The sequence below is a fragment of the Salmo trutta genome, chromosome 21 (genome assembly GCF_901001165.1).
Source record: "Salmo trutta chromosome 21, fSalTru1.1, whole genome shotgun sequence".
NCBI lineage: Eukaryota > Metazoa > Chordata > Actinopteri > Salmoniformes > Salmonidae > Salmo > Salmo trutta.
The window spans coordinates 20,471,604-20,495,751 of NC_042977.1; the positions used below are offsets into that span (position 1 = coordinate 20,471,604).

Sequence of the window (24,148 nt, forward strand, 5' to 3'; positions counted from 1 at the left end):
ATTGAGCTCAGGTGCATCCTGTTCCATTGATCATCCTTGAGATGTTTCTACAACATGACTGGAGTCCACCTTTGGTAAATTCAATTGATTGGACATGATTTGGAAAGGCACACACCTGTCTATATAAGGTCCCACAAGAGCAAAAATCAAGCCATGAGGTCGAAGGAATTGTCCTTAGAGCTCCGAGACAGGATTGTGTCAAGACACATATCTGGGGAAGTGTAGCAAAGACGGAAGCCACTCCTTAGTGGGCACATGACAGCCCGCTCTGAGTTTTCCAAAAGGCACCTAAAGGACTCTCAGACCATGAGAAACAAGATTCTCTGGTCTGATGAAACCAAGATTGAACTCTTTGGCCTGAATGCCAAGCGTCCCTTCTGGAGGAAGCATGACACCATCCCTATGGTGAAGCATGGTGGTGGCAGCACCAAACTGAGGTGAAGGTTCACCTTCCAACTGGACAACGACCCTAAGCACACAGCCAAGACACGGCAGGAGTGGCTTTGGGACAAGTTTCTGAATGTCCTGGAGTGGGCCAGCCAGAGCCTGGACTTGATCCCGATCAAACATCTCTGGAGAGACCTGAAAATAGCTGTGTAGCGACACACCCATCCAACTTGACAGAGCTTGAGAGGATCTGCAGAGAAGATTTGGAGAAACTCCCCAAATACAGGTGTGCGAAGCTTGTAGCATCATACCCAGTAAGACTCAAGGCTGTAATCGCTGCCAATGGTGCTTCAACAAAGTACTGAGTGACGGTTCTGAATACTTATGTAATTGTGATATTTACGTTTTTTTTATGCATTGGCAACATTTCTAAAAACCTGTTTTTGCTTTGTCATTATGGGTTATTGTGTGGAGATTGAAGAGGAAAAAAGACAATTTAATCAATTTTAGAATAAGGCTGTATGTAACCTAACAAATTGTGGAAAAGGTCAAGGGGTCTGAAAACTTTCCCGAACGCACTGTATGTCTTTGATGTCATGACTGGTACCAGTTTTGAAGTCACCAGTGACATATCAAAACATGTAAATTAACATTTGATGACAGATATTTTTTTCACTGATATTGATTACTTAACGACAACGTACATTTTTCATATCATGAGAAAGTAGTCCAATGTTTTCCTGGAAATCTTTTTGGAAAACCTCAATGGATTTATTCTGGTCAGCCTGTTAAACAATGCATTAGGCCAAAAGGTGGAGTGTCCACTTTGAGATTAAATGAGGTATGGTACTTGCTCAACCTCTGAAAAAGAGGTCCAGGAAGTATCCTTATCTCCCCAGCAGAACTGGCAACCAGGGACTGGCAGAGGTTAGTCAACTAATCACTCAGCCACAAAACGTGTGCATCCCAAATGGCACCAGATTCCCATTATAGTGTACTAATTTTGACCAGGGCCCATAAAGTAGTGCACTAAATAGGCAATATGGTGCCATTTGGGATGTTACCATGGCTTCCCTACTCTCCATGTGCCTGAACTGAATGAGAATCTTTCGGCTTCCCACATTGCAATATTAAGACAACCAGTAGGTATAGATGTCTACAGGTTCAAGAAAACAACTGTTTCAATTATTTGTATTGCTTTGTAAGAAGTGAGGCAGAAAAGGGATAAAACACCCTGTGTACATATTTGTCTGTACTCAAACTGGCAATGAAGTGTGTATACACTGAAGTAGGTAATGATAGGAAGGTGCTTTCATAGTGTGGGTAGTAGCCTACTGTGCATAACATAAGACAGTGATGCAATCATAAACTATTATATTCACCAGTACTATAGAGGATTTTCCTTCAGACGGCAGGTAGTTTAGAGGTTTCCGTTTGGAAGAATCTGTTGGTGTGCCTTTGAGTAGGGCACTTTGCTCCAGTGGCGCCGTACCACTATGGCTGGACCTGTAAAACAACACATTTAACTGAACCTATCCGGTGTATGTGACAATAAAACATAAATATTTTATTTTTAAACTGAAATAGATTTTTATAAAATACTTTATTTTTGGACTATTGTCCATTATTCATCCAGGGTCCTATCCTCAGGAGATTCCCTGTAGTCCCACAGTGACGTTTAACACATTACTGGTGCAGCACTGTGTAATGTGCTTGGGTTTTGGCCCCTGAACCCAGAGACACCAATTTCACTGAGATGTATCTGCTGCCTCACCCCCACCGAGCAGCACTGGAAGTCTGGAGATGTGTCCCAAGTGGCACCCTATTCCCTATGTAGTGTACTAGTAGTGAAATATATAGGGTGCCATTCGTAACTTCACCATGCTTAAAGGGATATTAAATGTCAGATTTTTATTTTTTACCCATCTACCAATAGGTGACCCTCTTTATGAGGCATTGGAAAACCTCCCAGGTCTTTGTGGTTGAATCTGTGTTTGAAATTCAGTGCTCGACTGAGGGACCTTACAGATAATTGTATGTGTGGGGTACAGAGATGAAGTAGTCATTCGAGAATGTTAAACACTATTATTTCACACAGAGTGAGTTCATGCAACTTATTATGTGACTTGTTAAGCACATTTTTACTCCTTAACATATTTAGGCTTGCCAAATCAAAGGGGTTGAATAAGACATTTCAGCTTTTCATTTTTAATGAATTCTAAACATTTCTAAAAACATAATTCCGCTTTGACATTATAGGGTATTGTGTGTAGGCCAGGAACACAACATCTACATTTTATCCATTTTAAATTCAGGCTGTAACACAACAAAATGTGGAAAAAGTCAAGGGGTGTGAATACTTTCTGAAAGCACTGTACTTTACTGTGACTTTACACTTTGCAGTTCCCTTGGATATTTGAGTATATAAAATGCAGAAAGAATGAGATGGTAACCAAACGATGTAATTATAAGGCTTTTAAACTGGAACGGCACGGGAAGCTCTTTCCTGCTCTTTGCTGGCCCGCATTCTTCCAGCTAATGGTGCAATTTACTCTGGAAACGAAAACAAATGACTGTATTTTGTCACGCAGCTGCTTTTTTAAATTTTATTATTATTAGATTTTTTAGGGGGTAGATTAGCTTTAATATTGCAAATAGATTGTGGGTTCTAACAATGTAATTGTTAGCATCATTTCCAATCCCCCATATATTTAAAAACATCTTTATTATTTTCCCCGAACCCTACCACCCCGCCGTAGTTGCTTAGCTAGATTTAATATCTCTCTCTTTCTCTGAACTCCTTAAGTATTAACTGACTTGATAGAAGAGAATGCTTACTCATAACAAGCCTCAGTTGATCAGTTTGAAAGCCAGAGATGCTAGATAGAACACTTGTGTATCTAAGGGTTAGTATTGAAGACTTGACAAGCAGGAATATTACAGGCCGACAGTTGCCTAGGTATTTAGTTCATCCCCATTCTGGGTGGATTACATGTGCATTAGCGAGATGTTCATTAGAATGGGCCTTTAGCTTTAATTCAGGTTAATCTGACTATACCCTCACAGGAAACAACTGTATAAGCTTTCTGTAAGAGTTTAAGCTTAATGCTGTTAAATACAGTCGAGTAAATGCAAGGCAAATACAGACATATTTCAAATGAAACATTTCCTTTCTGCGTAATACAATACCTCTTAAGACACTGTAATCTGGAAGGTAAATAACGTCTCTCACCATCTTGAAGTAGAGACATATCAATTGATAATTGCAGCTTTCCTCCACCTGTCAAATACCACTACCTCAGATATCTTGAGACAGGATCCCCTATTACAGTGAGTCAGTCCCCTAGTTATAGTTAACTATTAGGCTGAGTTGACATACTTTCTCTCTCCCATGCATTGCCTTCTCAACCTAATGAAATGTCACTATTTGCTCTTATTGTAGTGCAATGTTGACACTTTTTATCATTTAATATCACACGATCACAGCTACCCCGAACCCAAGCCTATTAGACATGGAGAATCACATTATGTACATGACATGCTAAGGGTAAAATCTGATATCACATCATCATATTCCTGTGTGACTCTTTTAAAACTCCAGAGGCAAATTGGTTAATTCCGTCATTGTTAATGAAGCATGTTTAATAGAATAATGAAATTAGGCATGGCAAGGAAAGTGAAAAGCACCCGCTTCCCATCCAATGTGTGAGGCCTGACAGCTATGCATAATCTCATTTGCTAAGCATAATTAATAAAAAGTGGTGTGATTTTTCTCTAATGCGTACTGTCTTTCTTCAAGGGCAAGAGCAATGCTGAACTACTTGGATAGTTTCTAGCTGACGGTAGTGACAATAGTCTCAACGCTATTCCTCTAGATCAGAAGCAGTTCAAATCATTTGAGAACATTCGGATTCATTATTATCCTACAGATCAATATATTACATGTACACTGTATATAATACATACATACAATGTATGCACAGTGGACCACGGTAACTAGCTAATGGTCCTCTTCTTTTTTACCGCCTTCTGGTTTTAAGTGCAATGGAAGCATGAAAGTTAATTACTTTGAATTATTGGTCACTAAGGTGACTCGCAATTGCCATCAGCATGTTATTCTTCCTTCTATCTGGAAAAAATAACACATCTGCTCAAAAGAAGTGTGAACTGATTGACAGCTCTTTGTCTATTAGCAGAAAATCATTGTTAAAACAAAAGAACAAACTGCCTGGCTGTCCATACAATCTGTAAACAACTAGGAGACAACTAGGTTACATAAAACTAGTCAGATTGGCAGATTTCTTTTAATGGATTCCATTAAAAGGATGCCGCCCCTGTGTAGAATATTCTGGTCTTATCAGCCACACCTTTCAATTACTCCAGTTTTCTAAGCATTCCCTCTCTGTGTTTGTTTTCTCTCCATCCCTTCAGCCAGCAGAAATCTAATCGACTTTCAGCTTTACTCATCAGATTTGCATTGTTACCATGAAAGTGTTAACTTCAGTCCATTTTTTTTTCTTTTCTGGAAGTAATAGTTGGGCTCGGAATATATAGAGTTGAATATAAATAATATACAGTACAGGTATTTCATACACTGAATAAAAATATAAACCCAACATGCAACAATTTCAAGATGTTACAGTTGTGAAGTTACAGTTCATGTAAGGAAATCAGTCAATTTAAATAAATTCATAAGGCCCTAATCTATGTATTTCACGACTGGGAATGCAGATATAGTGCATTCGGAAAGTATTCAGACCCCTTGACTTTTTCCACATTTTGTTACATTACAGCCTTATTATAAATGGATTAAATTGCTTTTTTTCCCTCAGCAATCTACACTCAATACCCCATAATGACAAAGCAAAAACTAATTTTTGCAAATGTATATATAAAAAAATGAAATATCACATTTATATAAGTATTCAGACCCTTTACTCAGTACTTTGTTGAAGGACCTTTGGCAGCAAGTACAGCCTCAAGTCTTCTTTGGTATGACGCTACAAGTACAAGCTTGTACTTTGCGCCATTCATCTTTCCCTCGATTGTGACTAGTCACCCAGTCCCTCCCGCTGAAAAACATCCCCACAGCATGATGCTGCCACCACGATGTTCATCGTAAGAATGATTCCAGGTTTCCTCCAAACGTGATGCTTGGCATTCAGGCCAAAGAGTTCAATCTTGGTTTCATCAGACCAGTGGGCTGTCATGTGCCTTTTACTGAGGAGTGGCTTCCGTCTGGCCACTCTGCCATAAAGGCCTGATTGGTGGAGTGCTGCAGAGATGGTTGTCCTTCTGGAAGGTTCTCCCATCTCCACATAGGAACTCTGGAGCTCTGTCAGAGTGACCATCGGGTTCTTGGTCACCTCCCTGACCAAGGCCTTCTTGCCCGATTGCTCAGTTTGGCCAGGTGGCCAGCTCTAGGAAGAGTCTTGGTAGTTCCAAGCTTCTTCCATTTAAGAATGATGAAGGCCACTGTTTTTATAAATTTGCTAAAATTTCAAAAAATCTGTTTTTGCTTTGTCATAATGGGTTTTGTGTGTAGATTCAATCAATTTTAGAATAAGCGTGTAACATAACAAAATGTGGAAAAAGTCAAGGGGTCTGAATACTTACCGAATGCACTGTATGTACATTATATGAATCTATATCCAACCCTCTTCCATCATGACAAAAACTATTTGGAGATGACATAATGGTCGCGTAATATACTCTAATGTGGGTTAACACATTGCCACAGGATCCCCAGAGAGAGATGTTTTTAAAAATAGATAGATTTAGAGTTCAGGATGCTAAACAACATGCTACCCTAAACAACATAACCTTCCCTCCAAATCAAAACTCCAAAACTACAACCTGATTTTGGATGGAATTCCTTGGAATGCTTCCTACACTCAAGGATTATTATTCCCAAACTATACATCAAAATTTGCTGGCTCTGGCAAACAAGCAGAGACCTGAAAACCCCATCCAATCTGGAGTTGGGTGAGTAATGCTTAGTCTGAAGCATTTTTTTTACTTTCAAAAGCCAAGAAGAAAAAATACATTACAATTATATATTTTACTTAATAAGGACTGAATGCTCAGGCTACCAAGCTGTGCTAGGACAAAGAGATACAACTTCAATTAGCACTGACGTGTGAAGCGAGAGGTGTCGAAGCCTTTGAGCCCAACAAATGGCAGGCTACCCCACCCAGATCAAGAGGCCTTGACGCCCCCTCCTGCTGTTCAAAGACCATCCACTGGCATTTTCTACAAGAAATCTGCCTCCAGAAATAAAAGCTTCTCCCAAGTGGGTGACACCTACTCCTGTTGCCTGCTGCACTGCTGCTTGGATTCCGCCTGGCGATCTGTTCACCGTCTGCCCTGGCCAGTCTCCCCCTGTCTGGTTGCCCCCCCCCCCGAGTGACTCTGAACTTACAATGGCTAGCCCCAAGTCATTATATATTAGATTTTTTTCTTGTGCATTTTGCTATTTTGCTATTTGCCTTCATGACCCCTGCATACTTTGTTGACTACAAACTTTGTTTACCCAACCATGGGACAGACTATGTTTGTTCCCACACTCAGGACTCTGACTTTCTATTGGTTACACAGACTTTTGGCCTCCTATCCCATTCTAAACACCTCTTGCCGGCTTTGTATTCATGTTACCTGATGAAACTGCTGTACAATATGATCTTGTTGCCATCTGATGCACATTCAGATGTCATAAATCAGCACTGCAGAGCTCTCCCTGTCCTCTGCCGTGCCTTGATTGTATTACTGTTGATGATATCTGGAAATGTGCATGTACACCCTGGCCCATCTACAGTTGCTAGCCCCAATTCTGACTTGTGCTCTGATATCTGCTTCACTGATTTCTGCTCTCGTAAAAGCCTGGGTTTTCTGCACGTTAACACTAGAAGCTTATTGCCTAAAATGGATAAATTGAAAGTGTGGGTTCAGAGCTCCAATCCAGATGTGTTGGTCATTACTGAGACGTGGTTAAGAAAGAGTGTTTTGAATACTAATGTTAACCTTTCTGGTTATAATCTTTTTCGGCAAAACAGATCTTCCAAAGGTGGGGGAGTGGCACTCTTTACCAAGGATCACCTTCAATGCTCAGTTGTTTCCACCAAGTCTGTCCCCAAACAATTTGATTTGTTGGTTTTAAGTATTAAACTTTCAAATAGCTCTTTGTTGACTGTTGCTGGGTGCTATCGTCCTCTATCAGCACCGGCCTGTACCCTACATGCCCTAAGCTCTCTTCTGGCCCCTTATACCAAGTCTGAATTTGTCCTGCTAGATGACCTAAACTGGGACATGCTTAAACCACCAGACCAAGTCCTAAAGTAATGGGACTCCCTAAATCTTTCTCAGATTATTACCAATCCCACAAGGTATGACTCCAAACAGCCAGAAAAGGCTACTCTTCTTGATGTTATCCTCACAAATAATCCTAATAGCGATCAGTCTGGTGTTTTCTGTAATGACCTTAGTGATCACTGTTTTACAGCCTGTGTTCGTAATGGCTGCTCAGTGAAACGACCTGTCCTGATTTATCATAGACGCTTGCTAAAAAACTTTAATGAGCAAGCCTTCCTTCATGAACTGGCCTCTGTAAAATGGGGTAGAATCAGCTTGATCCCCCTCTGTCGAAGACACTTGGACCTTCTTTTTTGATATTTTCAGTGGTATTGTTAACAAATGCCCCCATAAAGAAAATGAGAATTAAAAACAGGTTCAGCCCCTGGTTCGACCGTGATCTTGCAGAGTTACTCCACCTCAAGAGTTGCATTTGGTGAAAGGCTCAACACACATACTCAGGCTGACTGGCTCTCGTTCAGGCAAATGAGAAATAAGTGCACTCAGGCTATCCGGAAGGCCAAAGTTAGTTACTTTAAGGAGCAGTTCTCTCTCTGTGGGTCTAACCCCAAGAAGTTCTGGAAAATGGGCTAAGACCTGGAGAATAAACCCTCCTCCTCACAGCTGCCCATGTCCCTTAAAGTTGATGATATGGTTGTTACTGACAAGAAGCACATGGCTGAGCTCTTTAATCACTCATTAAGTCAGGATTCCTATTTGACTCAGCCATGCCTCTTTGCCCGTCCAACATTTCCTCATCTCCCACCCCTTTTAATGTGACTATCCCCGATGCTTCTCCCTCTTTTTCCCCTGCCCCGCTACAAAGGTTCTCCCTGCAGGCAGTCACTGAGTCAGAGGTGCTAGAGGAGCTCCTGAAACTTGACTCCAAAAAAACATCTGGGTCAGATGGTTTAGACCCTTTCTTCTTTAAGGTTGCTGCCCCGATCTTCACCAAGCCTGTCTCTCCTTTATGGGGAGGTTCCCATTGCTTGGAAGGCAGCCACGGTTCGTCCTTTATTTAAAGGGGAAGATCAAGCTGATCCTAACTGTAATAGGCCTATTTCTATGTTGCCCTGTTAATCAAAAGTGTTGGAAAAACTTGTCAATAATCAACTGACTGGATTTCTTGATGTCTATAGTATTCTCTCTGGTATGCAATCTGGTTTCCGCTCAGGTTATGGATGTGTCACTGCAACCTTAATGGTCCTCAATGATGTCACCATTGCCCTTGATTCTAAGCAATGTTGTGCCGCTAATTTTTATTGACTTGGACAAAGCTTTTGATACAGTAGACCATTCCGTTCTTGTGGGCCGGCTAAGGAATATTGGTGTCTCTAAGGGGTCTTTGGCCTGGTTTGCTAACTACCTCTCTCAAAGAGTGCAGTGAATAAAGTCAGAAAATCTGCTGTCTCAGCCACTGCCTGTCACCAAGGCTCAATCCTAGGCCCCACGCTCTTCTCAATTTACATCAACAACATTGCTCAGGCAGTAGGAAGCTCTCTTATCCATTTATATGCAGATGATACAGTCTTATACTCATCTGGCCCCTCCCCGGATGTTGTGTTAAATGCTCTACAACAAAGATTTCTTAGTGTCCAACAAGCTTTCTCTACCCTTAACCTTGTTCTGAACACCTCTAAAACAAAGGTAATGTGGTTTGGTAAGAAGAATGCCCCTCTCCCCACAGGTGGGATTACTACCGCTGAGGGTTTAGAGCTTGAGGTAGTCACCTCATACAAGTATGGCTAGACGGTACACTAGATGGTACACTGTCCTTCTCTCAGCACATATCAAAGCTGCAGGCTAAAGTTAAATCTAGACTTGGTTTCCTCTATCGTAATCGCTCCTCTTTCACCCCAGCTGCCAAACTAACCCTGATTCAGATGACCATCCTACCCATGCTAGGTTACGGAGACATAATTTATAGATCGGCAGGTAATGGTGCTCTCGAGCGGCTAGATGTTCTTTACCATTCGGCCATCAGATTTGCCACCAATGCTCCTCATAGAACACATCACTGCACTCTATACTCCTCTGTAAACTGGTCATATCAGTATACCCGTCGCAAGACCCACTGGTTGATGCTTATTTATAAAACCCTCTTAGGCCTCACTCCCCCCTATCTGAGATATCTACTGCAGCCCTCATCCTCCACATTCTGTTAAAGGTCCCCAAAGCACACACATCCCTGGGTCGCTCGTCTTTTCAGTTCGCTGCAGCTTGCGACTGGAACGAGCGGCAACAAACACTCAAACTGGACAGTTTTATCTCAATCTCTTAATTCAAAGACTCAATATTGGACACTCTTACTGACAGTTGTGGCTGCTTTGCGTGATGTATTGTTGTCTCTACCTTCTTGCCCTTTGTGCTGTTGTCTGTGCCAATAATGTGTGTACCATGTTTTGTGCTGCTACCATGTTGTGTTGCTACCATGTTGTTGTCATGTTGTGTTGCTACCATGCTGTCTTGTCATGTGTTGCTGCCTTGCTATGTTGTTGTCTTAGGTCTCTCTTTATGTAGTGTTGTGTTGTCTCTCTTGTCGTGATGTGTGTTTTGTCCTCTGTTTATATGTTATTTATTTATTTATTTGTATTATTTAAAAATAATTATATATATATATTTTTATATATATATACATACATTTTTATCTTTTATATTTAAAATGTATTTGTAATTTTTTTTTTATCCCAGCTCCCGTCCCCGTAGGAGGTCTTTTGCCTTTTGGTAGGCCGTCAATGTAAATGAGAATTTGTTCTTAACTGACTTGCCTAGTTAAATAAAGGTTAAATAAATAAAATAAATGAATAAAAGAATAAACATGTCTGGGGTTTCGCCTGGGGTTTTGTAATGTTTTGTGTGGATTCCCCAGTAACTGTCTGTCTCTGTTGTTGTGTTTCAGAGAGAACCAGTATGCTGTCATCCTTCATCAGCCCTATGAAGATTAGAGATACTGTGACAACAACATCAAAAGACGATGGAGACACTTCAAGTAATTGATTCATGTATTTCCCTTTCCGTGCTATTCACTCACACCACATTTCAATCAGAGTAGCACACCAGCAATGTATCAGTTTATACTTTCAATTTACACCTTTTGCTAAGCTTTCCCATTTCGATAGTTTGGCCTTTTCTTAAAAATCTCATCAACATAATGTGAAACTTAATAGCGGTTTCCTCAGCTATGTTTGTTCTTGTCTTAATTGGGGAACAGATAGCAGCAGCGCTGAGGTGAAGGAGAATCGTCATTGCAGAAACCAAGTGGACTATTCCACCATACGACAACCTGCACATCATCAATCAACTCTTTACACTGACATCTCCAGAGGGCTCTCCAGGACCACTGCTCTACAGAGGAAGCAGCCATTGGGGGAAGGAAAAGACAGTCTTCTCTATGAACTCCAGTTGATCTGTAAGAGGACGGCCCATTGTCTCACGTCAGATAGCGCCACGACTCCGTCTGCACTGTCGGTTGAGGGAGGAGCATCACGTGGGAGTGACTCAACCTGTCGGAAGACAATGAGGACTTCCTGGTCTGTCACAAAGAAGAACGCCCTGGTGCAGTTGAACGAGCTGAGACCAGGTCTACAGTATGAGATAGCATCCTGGACAGGGCCAGTTCACGCCCCTGTGTTCGCTGTAGGAGTAGAGGTGAACGGTCTCAGGTTCGAGGGCCGAGGCCCCACCAAGAAGAAGGCTAAGATGAGGGCAGCAGAGATGGCTCTTAGGTCCTTCATCCAGTTCCCCAACGCCCCTCAGGCTCACATCACCATGGGAAACCTAAATTTTATCAACACCACAGCACCAACAGACTTCACCTCAGACCAGGCCGTTCTCGTCCCTGACACGCTCTTCAAGGAGTTTGAGCCAGAAGCAAATGAAGACCAATTCCTTTACCACAGGACAGACGGAAAGGAGTTGCCGTTTGAGGAGCCACCAGCGCAGGGAGATACACAACTCCTGTACCACAGCCACAGGACAGAGGGAAAGGGACAGGAGTTGCTCTCCAGCATTTGTAACCATGGGAGAGTAGTATGCCTGACCCTTGGCCTGATGTCCTCAGCCAATCAGAAGAGGCAGAGGATCGGTTCCTCCATTGTTGAGGAGCTGAGGCCTGTGGCTCTGCTCAATGAGTTAAGGCCAGGCCTGAGGTACGTCTGCCTGATGGAGAGAGTGCGGGGCAGGCCGATCAGGAGCTTTGTGATGGCAGTGAGGGTGGATGGGAGGATATTTGAGGGCTGTGGGCGCAGTAAGAGACTGGCTCAAGCCCAGGTAGCAGCCTCAGCCCTACAGGACCTGTTTAACATCAGTCTGGGGCCTGAGACTAGCATCAGCCATACTGCCAGCTGGGCCAAGAGCTCTCAGCTACCTCAGGTGGGTACCTTACCTTCACTGACTTACTGTATGAGTTCTGAGTTTAACCATAATCCTAACTCTGTTTTGTCTAGCTATGGGGGAGAATTCTTCAATCTCAGTTCATGTTGCAATCAGTACCAAGCCTTGCTTGCTGTTCAATGTCTTTTTTAAAACAATGACAATGTTGAGATGCAGTGTTTCAATTTGCTGTAATTTGGATATAAAATCACAGTGCATCAAGTTTTTGATTCCTCCATTTCATTCACATCCTCATTGAAGTGCCCAGGTTGAACAGGGTTATTGAACATGCCCTGTCCATTGCCTCCATAGCTGCAGCATTGCCATCCATTCCATCTTCTAAATGGTCATACTGAATATATCTAAGAGGTGCTCAGACTGCCACCAAATGGAGTGTATCGTATCAATATGCATTTCATGTCCAGGAGCCTCGGGACTAAACACTATCCTGGCTTGCATGCCCAACCACAGCATCTTCACAACCCTGTTATGTCTGGGCTGCATCTTTTGCCATGCCCAACCACAGCATCTTCACAACCCTGTTATGTCTGGGCTGCATCTTTTGCCATGCCCAACCACAGCATCTTCACAACCCTGTTATGTCTGGGCTGCATCTTTTGCCATGCCCAACCACAGCATCTTCACAACCCTGTTATGTCTGGGCTGCATCTTTTGCCATGCCCAACCACAGCATCTTCACAACCCTGTTATGTCTGGGCTGCATCTTTTGCCATGCCCAACCACAGCATCTTCACAACCCTGTTATGTCTGGGATGCATCTTTTGCCATGCCCAACCACAGCATCTTCACAACCCTGTTATGTCTGGGCTGCATCTTTTGCCATGCCCAACCACAGCATCTTCACAACCCTGTTATGTCTGGGATGCATCTTTTGCCATGCCCAACCACAGCATCTTCACAACCCTGTTATGTCTGGGCTGCATCTTTTGCCATGCCCAACCACAGCATCTTCACAACCCTGTTATGTCTGGGCTGCATCTTTTGCCATGCCCAACCACAGCATCTTCACAACCCTGTTATGTCTGGGCTGCATCTTTTGCCATGCCCAACCACAGCATCTTCACAACCCTGTTATGTCTGGGATGCATCTTTTGCCATGCCCAACCACAGCATCTTCACAACCCTGTTATGTCTGGGCTGCTCTTCTTGTCATCTTTTGCCATGCTTTAAAACAGTAGGTTTCAGACTTTTTTAGTGGGTCCCAAATATTTTTTACCTGAAGTTCTGAGGACCAAATCTTTTTGCCAAGAATTTCTTGTGACCCCACCCCACACCAAACCTTAAAAATCGGTAAATTGCAATAAATAACCTAAAATTCATTGCATTTTATCCCTTATAAAAATGAAAAGAAACCAATAAATACATTGACTTAACAAACATTTTTTCTTTTCAAATGAGCTTTTTCAAAAACGTTTTTATATTCACCCATAGAATAATGTGTACTCCTCTTTTTTTCCCTCCAAAAAATATATATATTTTTTATATCTGCTTGCTCTGCCCTCATATGTAGTCTCACATTGAAGCGTTTTACCATTTTATTTTCAGGACAAACAGGGCTACAAGAAGGCAGTTGGACATTAACAGCTTTATTCATGAGTTGTATTGACAAGTGGCAATTAAAAAAAGGTCTGCCAAGCAAAAACCTGATAAAAAATATTTATAAGGAGGCCATAAGTACATAAATTGTTTGCTCTGTGACAGCTGTGTGGATTTGGAGTTTGTTACAGCAACTGTGTGAACTTATTACAGTATTATTGTCACACCCTGGCCATAGAGAGGGCCAGGGTGTGACTAGGGTGGGCATTCTATGTCAATTTTTCTATGTTTTGTATTTCTTTGTTTTGTCCTGGTATGGTTCTCAATCAGGGACCTTAAAAAGTATATCGTTGTCTCTGGTTGGGAGCCATACTTAGGCAGCCTGTTTTCCTTTGGGTTTTGTGGGTGGTTAATTTCTGTTTAGTGTTGCTAACCTGACAGGACTGTTTGGCTGTCGGTTTTTGTTTCTTTGTTTATGTGTTCTCAGTCAATAAATACATGATGAGCACTCAACACGCTGCGCCTTGGTCTACTCCCTGCAACAGCCGTTACAATTATAGACACAAATCCTGGGATTTCCTATGACCTTCTATGTAGAAGAACCCCTTACCTTCTACATGTTACATTTTAGTCATTTAGCAGACATTCTTATCTAGAGCGAATTACAATTAGTGCATTCTTGTTAAGATAGCTAGGTGAGACAACAACATATCTCAATCGTATCAAGTACTTTTTCCCTCAACAAAGTATTTATCAGCAAAATTTGTGCTTGTCGGGGGCGCCAGGAGATATCTTTAAGATAGTCTTCAAAGAGTACCTTCTATTGACTCTTGTGTGGCTTGTGATAGTGCAAAGCAGGATACATGTGTCTCCGTGAGAGATGGATTACAATAGTTTGTAGCTCAAACCGTTCGGACTTTCCACACATTTTTGTAAGAAGAACCGTTTACGGGATCCGCTATTGTCTCACAAACAACACTCTGACTCAGCCCCTGTTAAACACACAGATGAATGGTTGTATCAGCGTATGCAGAATAAATTGGTGAATCCAATGCAACAACCCATGAGAAAAACACACAATGTTTCAAAGGGATTATAAGCCTAAAATGTGCCGGTGTCACAGTGAGACTGTAGGATGAACATTATCATCACAGCCTATTGGGGATCAAGGAGGAGCCCCAGACTGAAGGAGACTGAAATTAAGAGGAGGTGTGAAGAGCATATTAATAACTATTTAATACGCTAATTACGCATCATTGCGCATGACCTTGTCCCATCGTCATTTAAACAATATCATTTCCCCTTTCTAGTCATCTCTCCAAGCTTGATATCAGGGCACGGGTGGGATGATAATATATATATATGATCATTGAAGTTATGTAAATTAAGTGGATGAGTTAGCCTTTTTTTTTTATTAACTACTAAATATTGTCAATATAGTCTCATCATTCCCAGATATACTCTCAATATAATGCTAATCTAATACTGTATGTCTCAGGGAGAGTTGACAGAGAAGAAACCTCTGTCAGAGTCATTGAAAGCACTGCCACAGTGTGCGTCCCAAATGACACCCTATTTCCTATATAATGCACTACTTTTGACCAAAGCCCATATGGGACGCATGCTTGCGGCACATCCACCACACCTGATGATGCATGACAACTATTATCTGGTTGTTTTGGTGACTGTGATATTGACTTAGCAACTAACGGGCAAACTTTTGTTTGCTCTACTGTCTGTTTATGTAGATGTGAATACAGCTGTTATCTTGACCATTGCCTGTATGATTTGGAAGTAATCCGTTAACGTATGTGATTGCAGTCCTTCGCAGAGTCAATCTTCCACTTGGTGAGAGAGAAACACAGTCAGCTAGCTGACTGTTACTGCCCTGCCTCCCACAGCCGTCACAAAGTACTGGCAGGCATCGTAATGACCAGAGGTAGGCCAAACGGAACCCTATTCCCTATACTTATATTAGTACTCTACTTTTAACCAGCTCGGGTCAAGTATTGCATTATGTAGGGTACAGGGTGCCGTTTGGAAGGCAACCAGAATTACACTTTTAATACCACATTTAAATATTTTACAAGTCAAAATTAAAAAGAAATGGTGCATCTCTTTAATACAACTGTAGATACCAGCATCAAAATGTCGTAAAGTCGTAAATTATTGAAATGCCTTTGAATATAGGCCTTTATATGCCTGTGTGTGACATTCCCACATCAACAGTCTGCCAGTCAACTGGGAGTGTATATTAGTGACTTCGGTTGAAGCCAGCATGGTTTGGTTATTCGCAAACCTGAACATCTAGGAAACTCTCAGACAGTAGAGCTCCTTGGATCTTATAGAATACCTAAGATGAGAGAGTGGGCAAAACCATAGAATTACAATGAATTCTATTCATTCTATTCCTATGGGCACAGCGCTTCACAGGTATTGCCGTCCCAAAAGGCAGTGAATACAATAGGAATCCCTCCCAGACTTTCATTCATATAGAACATCTCACAAGAAAATAAGCAGTTGCTCAGCAACACAAGATGCAACTTTACACCATCACCATTGATGAGATAAGACATAGCTGTTGGGTCTTACCTGGTTAAATAAAGGTTAAATAAATAAATTAGTAGGACACTGGTGTGTTATATTCTGTCCCGTTAGTCATTTCTTACTCAGAATCATTTATTTAGCCATCTTAGTCTAGTACAGTGATATTTTAATTTTGGGCTCCCGAGGGGCACAGCATCTCAGTGCTAGAGGTGTCACTACAGACCCTGGTTCGATCCCGGGCTGTTTCACAACCAGCCGTGATCGGGAGTCCCATAGGGCGGTGCACAATTGGCCCACTGTCGGGTTAGGGGAAGGTTTGGTCGGGGTAGGACGTCATTGTAAAATAAGAATTTGTTCTTAACCGACTTGCCTAGTTAAATAAAGGTCAAATAAAAAATACAAAATGAATTAGATTAAGTTGTTTGTAAGGACATTTCCTGTCTGAGGCCAAGTTACTGAAACTGATATCCAAAAAGACAAGCGTTGGCATGCACCCTATTCTATTCCCTATGTAGTGCACTACTTTTGGCCAGGACCCATGGGCTCCAAAGAAGTTAAAAAAAAGGCATTATATAGGGAATAGGGTGCCATTTGGGACACGGGCAACACTCTCAAATCTGTTGTATAAGTGTACTGTGCAGTTTTGTTTGATGTTGGTTAGTAAGAAATGTTGTGTATTGTTCCCTGCCCAGGATTTGATGTTAGACGAGGCCAGGTGGTGTCTCTGGGGACAGGGACCAAGTGTTTCAGTGGAGTGTGTGTCAGTGACCAGGGACGGACGGTTAATGACTGCCATGCTGAGGTCATCACCAGGAGGGCTTTCCTCCGCTTCCTCTACAGCCAACTAGAGCTCTTCCTCTGGTAATATACTGTATATTATAAACTGGGTGGTTTGTGCCCTGAATGCTGATTGGATAACAGCCATGGCATATCAGACCATAAACCACGGGTATGACAAAACAGTTCTATTTACTGCTCTAATTACATTGGTAACCAGTTTATAATAGCAATAAGGCGCCTCGGGGGTTTGTGATATATGGCCAATATATCACGGCTAAGGGCTGTGTCCAGGCACTCCGTGCTGCGTCATATGTAAGAACAGCCCTTAGCCGTTGTATATTGGCCATATACCACACTCCTCAGCCCTTATTGCTTAATTATATACTATATACTGTACTGTAATATACTGTATATATACTGTCATATACTGTATCTTTACACAAGGAAATGCATCCTAAATGGCACCCGATTCTTTACATAGTGCACTACTTTTGAACAGGGTTCTGGGCTCTGGTAAAAAGTAGTGCACTATAAAGGGAATAGGGTGTCATTTGGGACATAGCCAAGGCCTCAACCCTGAGGACGAAGTTGAAGAATCTTTGCTTGTATACTTTTACATTGAAGTTGCAAGTGAAACATTTTATATCAGCTATTACCTATCTGCACTGATGTTTTGGTGCCATTTTAAAAAGAGCCACTTGTAAATGTTATTTTATGCCCGTGCCCCATCACTCAAGAATCAATTTTGATTCTTGATTAACACATTGTACTAAAAGCCCTGAGTAACTAAACGTGTTCCCATCAACGTCAGTGCACGAGGATGATTGAAGTAGAGAAATGTTTAACATAAAACACCCTTTTCATCTCAAAATACACTACATGACCAAAAGCATGTGGACACCTGCTCGTCGAACATCTCATTCCAAAATCATGGGCGTTAATATACAGTTGGTCCCCCCTTCATTGCTATAACAACCTCCACTCTTCTGGCAAGGCTTTCCACTAGATGTTGGAACATTGCTGAAGGGACTTGCTTCCATTCAGCCACAAGAGCATTAGTGAGGTTTTTGTTGGACAAATAGGCCTGGTTCGCAGTCGGCGTTCCAATTCATCCCAAAGGTGTTCGATGGGGTTGAGGTCAGGGCTCTATGCAGGCCAGTCAAGTTCTTCAACACCGATATCGACAAACCATTTTTGTATTAACCTTGCTTGGGCACAGGGGCATTATCATACTGAAACAGGAAAGGCCTTCCCCAAACTGTTGCCACAAAGTTGGAAGCACAGAATGGTGTAGAATGTCATTGTATGCTGTAGTGTTAAGATTTCACTTCACTGGAACTAAGGGGCCTAGCCCAAACCATGAAAAACAACGCCAGACCATTATTCCTCCTCCACAAAACTTTACAGTTGGCACAATGAATCGAGGCAGGAAGCGTTCTCCTGGCATCCACCAAACCCAGATTTGTCCGTCGGAATGCCAGATGGTGAAGCGTGATTCATCACTCCAAAGAACACACTTCCACAAACCCATTTCATGAAGCTCCCGACGAACAGTTCTATTGCTGACGTTACTTCCAGAGGTAGTTTGGAACTTGGTAGTGAGTGTTGCAACCGAGGACAGATGATTTTTATGCGCTATACGCTTCAGCACTCGGTGGTCCTGTTCTGTGAGCTTGTGTGGCCTACCACTTCGCGGCTGAGCCGTTGTTGCTCCTAGACGTTTCCACTTCACAATAACAGCACTTACAGTTGACCGGAGCAGCTCTAGCAGGGTGGAAATTTGACGAACTGACTTGTTGGAAAGGTGACATCCTATGACTGTGCCAAGTTGAAAGTCACTGAGCTCTTCAGTAAGGCCATTCTACTGCCAATGTTTCTCGATGGAGATTGCATGGGTGTTTTTGATTGTATACACCTGTCAGCAACGGAAGTGGCTGAAATAGACGAATCCACTAATTTGAAGGGGTGTCCTCATACTTTTGTGTATATAGTGTAGATGTATCTGGGTGATTAGGCTACACGTGACAATGTATTTGAAAGTTCATACTCAGAATGATCAGAAGAACATAATTTCCTTGTTTAGTAACCGGCCAGACAGTTTGGAGCAGTCAATCTTTGTGCGAGACAAAGAGTCTGGGTACAGACTGAGAGATGGTATTCTGTTCCATATGTATGTGAGCTCATCGCCCTGTGGGGACGCACGCCTCAATTGCCCCTACGAGGTAACAGCTACACGTAAGAAATGTCAACATTTTTATTTCAATTTATTTCCTTCATACTCGCAGTCGACAAGACTGAATTAAGCAGAATCTACAGTTACATTAAAATAATGCTTTAAAACACTATACTTTAAAATGATCTGCCTGTATTGAGGTTCGTAGAGCAGCTTTGCATTTTTTGGTGCTACATCAGTTGTCTACTCCCTCAGACCACAGCTGGCACAGATTTGTAAGGAAGTTACGCTGCCATCTGAGGATGAAGATGGAAGGCGGTGAGGGTACACTTCCTGTCAGCGTACGGAGAGCCAATCAGAAATGGGACAGGGGGTTGCCGAGGGAACCTCCTGTCACCATGTCCTGCACAGATAAAATGGCCAGGTGAGCACCAGCTAGACAGTGACGACTTTCACTGAGTCACAAACGTATAACATACTGAACAAAGGGGGCTTGTCTCTCTCCCTTTGTTCCAATTGTAATGTTCCAGGCTTGTGTCTCAAATGGCACCCATTTCCCTATATAGTGCACAGATCACTGCACCTGTACATAGCCCATCTGTAAACAGCCCATCTATCTACCTACCTCATCCCCATACTGTATTTATTTATCTTGCTCCTTTGCACCCCAGTATCTCTACTTGCACATTCATCTTCTGCACATCTACCATTCCAGTGTTTAATTGCTATATTGTAATTACTTCGCCACCATGGCCTATTTATTGCCTTAACTTACCTCATTTGCACTCACTGTAAATATACCTTTTGTTTTCTTTTGTTCTACTGTATTATTGACTGTATGTTTTGTTTATTCCATGTGTAACTCTGTGTTGTTGTATGTGTCGAATTGCTATGCTTTATCTTGGCCAAGTTGCAGTTGCAAATGAGAACTTGTTCTCAACTAGCCTACCTGGTTAAATAAAAGTGAAATTAAAATAAAATAAACTTTTGACCAGGACCCAGTGGCTCTGGTCAAAAGTAGTGCACTATATAGGGAACAGGCTGCCATTTGGGATGCAGCTCCTAGTCCTGCTTGATCTCTAGCCTTATTGCTTGTATCTCCAGGTGGAATGTTCTAGGTCTCCAGGGCTCTCTCCTGTCTCACCTGGTGGAGCCAGTGTACCTCCACAGCCTCACTGTGGGCAGCCTGTGCCACACGGGTCACCTGGGAAGGACCATGGCACGACGCATGGGGCACATCGCCCCCATGTCCTCCTCCTATAGACACAACAGGCTACTCCTCGGCTGTAAGTCACCCAGATCTAAGAGATGATAACATGGTATGGTTACTTCAGATACAGTATTTAGGTTCACATTACTTGTCCAGGAGTCATTCGGCAGTAACCCAGGGTGAGAGACTTGACAAAGAGAAATGTTAGAAGGAAAGGAAAGGTCATGAGGTCATTCTGTTACCTTGTCTGGGGGAGAGGTTCCCTACGGTGAAGACCACCTGAGCGTGACTCTGTTCCAGGACAAACACCTTGTTCTTCCAGATGGTCTTCATGGTCCTGTCTCTTCCACTATGCCTCTGTGCTGGCTCATGATGTGGTATCTGAAGAGTGCATGTTAAGTACGTACCTGTACCTCTCTGCTCTCCTTCCTGACCCCAGTCTGGACTCTGTGTGGTCTCCAGGCCTCAGCAGCAGTGAGGGTCGGCAGCCAGGGAAGTCCCCCAGGTTCAGTGTGAACTGGAGTGCTGGAGACGGGGAGCTGGAGGTGCTGGATACCTCTACAGGCAGGAGGAAAGACTCAGGAACACCATCCAGACTCTGCAAGAGATCCCTCTTCACTCGTTGGGAGAGACTACACCACCAGGTTAGTCATGAACAGGGGAGCTATTCAGTATGCTTTACCCAGAACCAGTGGAGGCTGGTGAGAGGAGTACGGCTCATAGTAATAGCTGGAATGGCATAAATAGAAGGGTATCAAACAGGATGCCGTTCCATTAATTCCGTTCCAGACATTACTGTGAGACTGTCCTCTGAGCCACCAGCCACCACTGCCTGAAACCCACACTGGCAACCCTGAGTCCACACTTTGATACTTATGTTTTACAATGCCATCCATTGATACTTCTATTATGCTGTAAGCAGAAGCTCTAATGTATGTATTGGAACTAAGGCATGTGATCTTTTGTATTACTGCAGTGAGGAGAGAGGTATTAACAAACTATTTGCCTACTGCTGATAGTGGAAAAGGCCATACTTACAATGGAGATGCCATCCATCTTTGTTCAATTGCACTCTGCTGGCTCACCAAGCATTTCTGTCTCCATTTAACACTCCTCATTATGAATATGTTTTTAAAGTACAGTTTCATTTCCAATGTGAAATTAAATATGTATGCCGGTGCGTTCCATTGTTCCAAATGTCAGTGGTTCCATTTTGATGACAGTAGAGAGTCATAATTATTTAGAAAAGCATTTGAATAGCTTCCCACAGAAAAGGCTTCCTGCACTCAGTATCACATGCAAGAATAAACAGTAATCTACTAATACATCCTGGCTGTACTCCATTAAATATGTGTGAGACAGACAGAGGCAGAGAGACAGACAGAGGCAGAGACAGACAGAGGCAGAGAGACAGAGAGAGAGAGAGGCAGAGACAGAGAGGCAGAGACAGAGAGACAGAGAGGCAGAGACAGAGAGAGACAGAGAGAGGCAGACAGAGAGACAGGGACAGAGAGAGAGAGACAGAGAGGCAGAGAGACAGGGACAGAGAGAGAAAGAGAGACAGAGAGAGACACAGAGACAGAGAGAGAGACGGACAGAGAGAGAGAGACAGAGAGAGAGAGGCAGAGACAGAGAGAGACAGGGACAGAGAGAACGAGAGAGAGGCAGAGACAGAGAGAGAGACAGAGAGAGAGACAGAGAGAGAGACAGAGAGAAAGAAAATAAAGCAAAGCCCGTGGAATGTTAATTTGTTTGGTGAAATGTAAGTGGGGGAAGATAGCCCAGCTGTTGAAGTTTGCAGTTTGGATTGGCTCATTAGTTTTTATTCTGTCTGGGTGGTGTTTTATTAACCCAAGCCTTTCCTATTGTTGCTGTCTCTCTCCTCAGCTGAGCAGGCCAGGACAAGTGTTGGGTGACGAGAAGGCCATAAAGACGTACTGTGGAGCCAAGATGACAGCAGGGGCCTACCAGAGAGCCAAGCAGAAGTTTGTCCTCTCTCTGCAGGAGGCAGGCCTGGGCATCTGGAACAGGAAACCACCAGAACAGGAGCACTTCCAGAGCAGCGTGTAAGGGGTTCTTATAGAAGAAGCAATTCCCTCACACACACACACACACACTCACATGCGCTCTTCCTATCATGGTCACTAAGACCATAGAGGTCCTATAATGTTACCATAATAGGAACAGCACATGTACAGGTAACCCGCCAAAATAATGGAAACATTTGAGTAAATGAAGGATACAAAGTATATTGAAAGCTGAGTTAATTAAGCAGTTAATATTCTATAATGCTTAGGGTCATGTATAGAAATGCTGGAGGAGGAAAGCAGGGATTATCAACTAGATTCAGCCGCGGACGGAACATAATCAAATCAAATGTATTTATATAGCCCTTCTTACATCAGCTGATATCTCAAAGTGCTGTACAGAAACACAGCCTAAAACCCCAAACAGCAAGCAATGCAGGTGTAGAAGCACAATTACAGATCATTTCTAGGCAAATTGACCACAAGAAGCCCAAACAGATACACTGCTCAAAAAAATAAAGGGAACACTTAAACAACACAATGTAACTCCAAGTCAGTCACACCTCTGTGAAATCAAATTGTCCACTTAGGAAGCAACACTGATTGACAATAAATGTCACATGCTGTTGTGCAAATGGAATAGACAACAGGTGGAAATTATAGGCAATTAGCAAGACACCCCCAATGAAGGAGTGGTTCTGCAGGTGGTGACCACAGACCACTTCTCAGTTCCTATGCTTCCTGGCTGATGTTTTGGTCACTTTTGAATGCTGGCGGTGCTTTCACTCTAGTGGTAGCATGAGACGGAGTCTACAACCAACACAAGTGGCTCAGGTAGTGCAGCTCATCCAGGATGGCACATCAATGCGAGCTGTAGCAAGAAGGTTTGCTGTGTCTGTCAGCGTAGTGTCCAGAGCATGGAGGCGCTACCAGGAGACAGGCCAGTACATCAGGAGACATGGAGGAGGCCGTAGGGGGGCAACAACCCAGCAGCAGGACCGCTACCTCCGCCTTTGTGCAAGGAGGAGCAGGAGGAGCACTGCCAGAGCCCTGCAAAAGGACTTCCAGCAGGCCACAAATGTGCATGTGTCTGCTCAAACGGTCAGAAACAGACTCCATGAGGGTGGTATGAGGGCCCGACGTTCACAGGTGGGGGTTGTGCTTACAGCCCAACACCGTGCAGGACGTTTGGTATTTGCCAGAGAACACCAAGATTGTCAAATTCGCCACTGGCGCCCTGTGCTCTTCACAGATGAAAGCAGGTTCACACTGAGCACATGTGACAGACGTGACAGAGTCTGGAGACACCGTGGAGAACGTTCTGCTGCCTGCAACATCCTCCAGCATGACCGGTTTGGCGGTGGGTCAGTCATGGTGTGGGGTGGCATTTCTTTGGGGGGCCGCACAGCCCTCCATGTGCTCGCCAGAGGTAGCCTGACTGCCATTAGGTACCGAGATGAGATCCTCAGACCCCTTGTGAGACCATATGCTGGTGCGGTTGGCCCTGGGTTCCTCCTAATGCAAGACAATGCTAGACCTCATGTGGCTGGAGTGTGTCAGCAGTTCCTGCAAGAGGAAGGCATTGATGCTATGGACTGGCCCGCCCGTTCCCCAGACCTGAATTCAATTGAGCACATCTGGGACATCATGTCTCGCTCCATCCACCAACGCCACGTTGCACCACAGGCTGTCCAGGAGTTGGCGGATGCTTTAGTCCAGGTCTGGGAGGAGATCCCTCAGGAGACCATC

The 24,148-nt window shown here is 43.2% G+C and overlaps 1 protein-coding gene across 1 annotated transcript in view; it reads left to right on the plus strand.

Annotated features, from left to right (window-relative positions):
- LOC115156903 (double-stranded RNA-specific editase B2-like) overlaps positions 1-22,634 on the plus strand; it is a 34,657-nt gene extending 12,023 nt beyond the window's left edge. The window contains exons 2-10 of the mRNA XM_029704700.1: positions 10,634-10,723; positions 10,946-12,105; positions 15,484-15,601; positions 16,902-17,070; positions 19,073-19,224; positions 19,418-19,586; positions 20,267-20,448; positions 20,835-21,016; positions 22,260-22,634. Coding sequence (XP_029560560.1) covers positions 10,634-10,723; positions 10,946-12,105; positions 15,484-15,601; positions 16,902-17,070; positions 19,073-19,224; positions 19,418-19,586; positions 20,267-20,448; positions 20,835-21,016; positions 22,260-22,442 — 2,405 coding nt within the window. The 3' untranslated portion in view covers positions 22,443-22,634. The remainder of the gene's footprint in view (positions 1-10,633; positions 10,724-10,945; positions 12,106-15,483; positions 15,602-16,901; positions 17,071-19,072; positions 19,225-19,417; positions 19,587-20,266; positions 20,449-20,834; positions 21,017-22,259) is intronic.
- Positions 22,635-24,148: the final 1,514 nt, after the last annotated feature.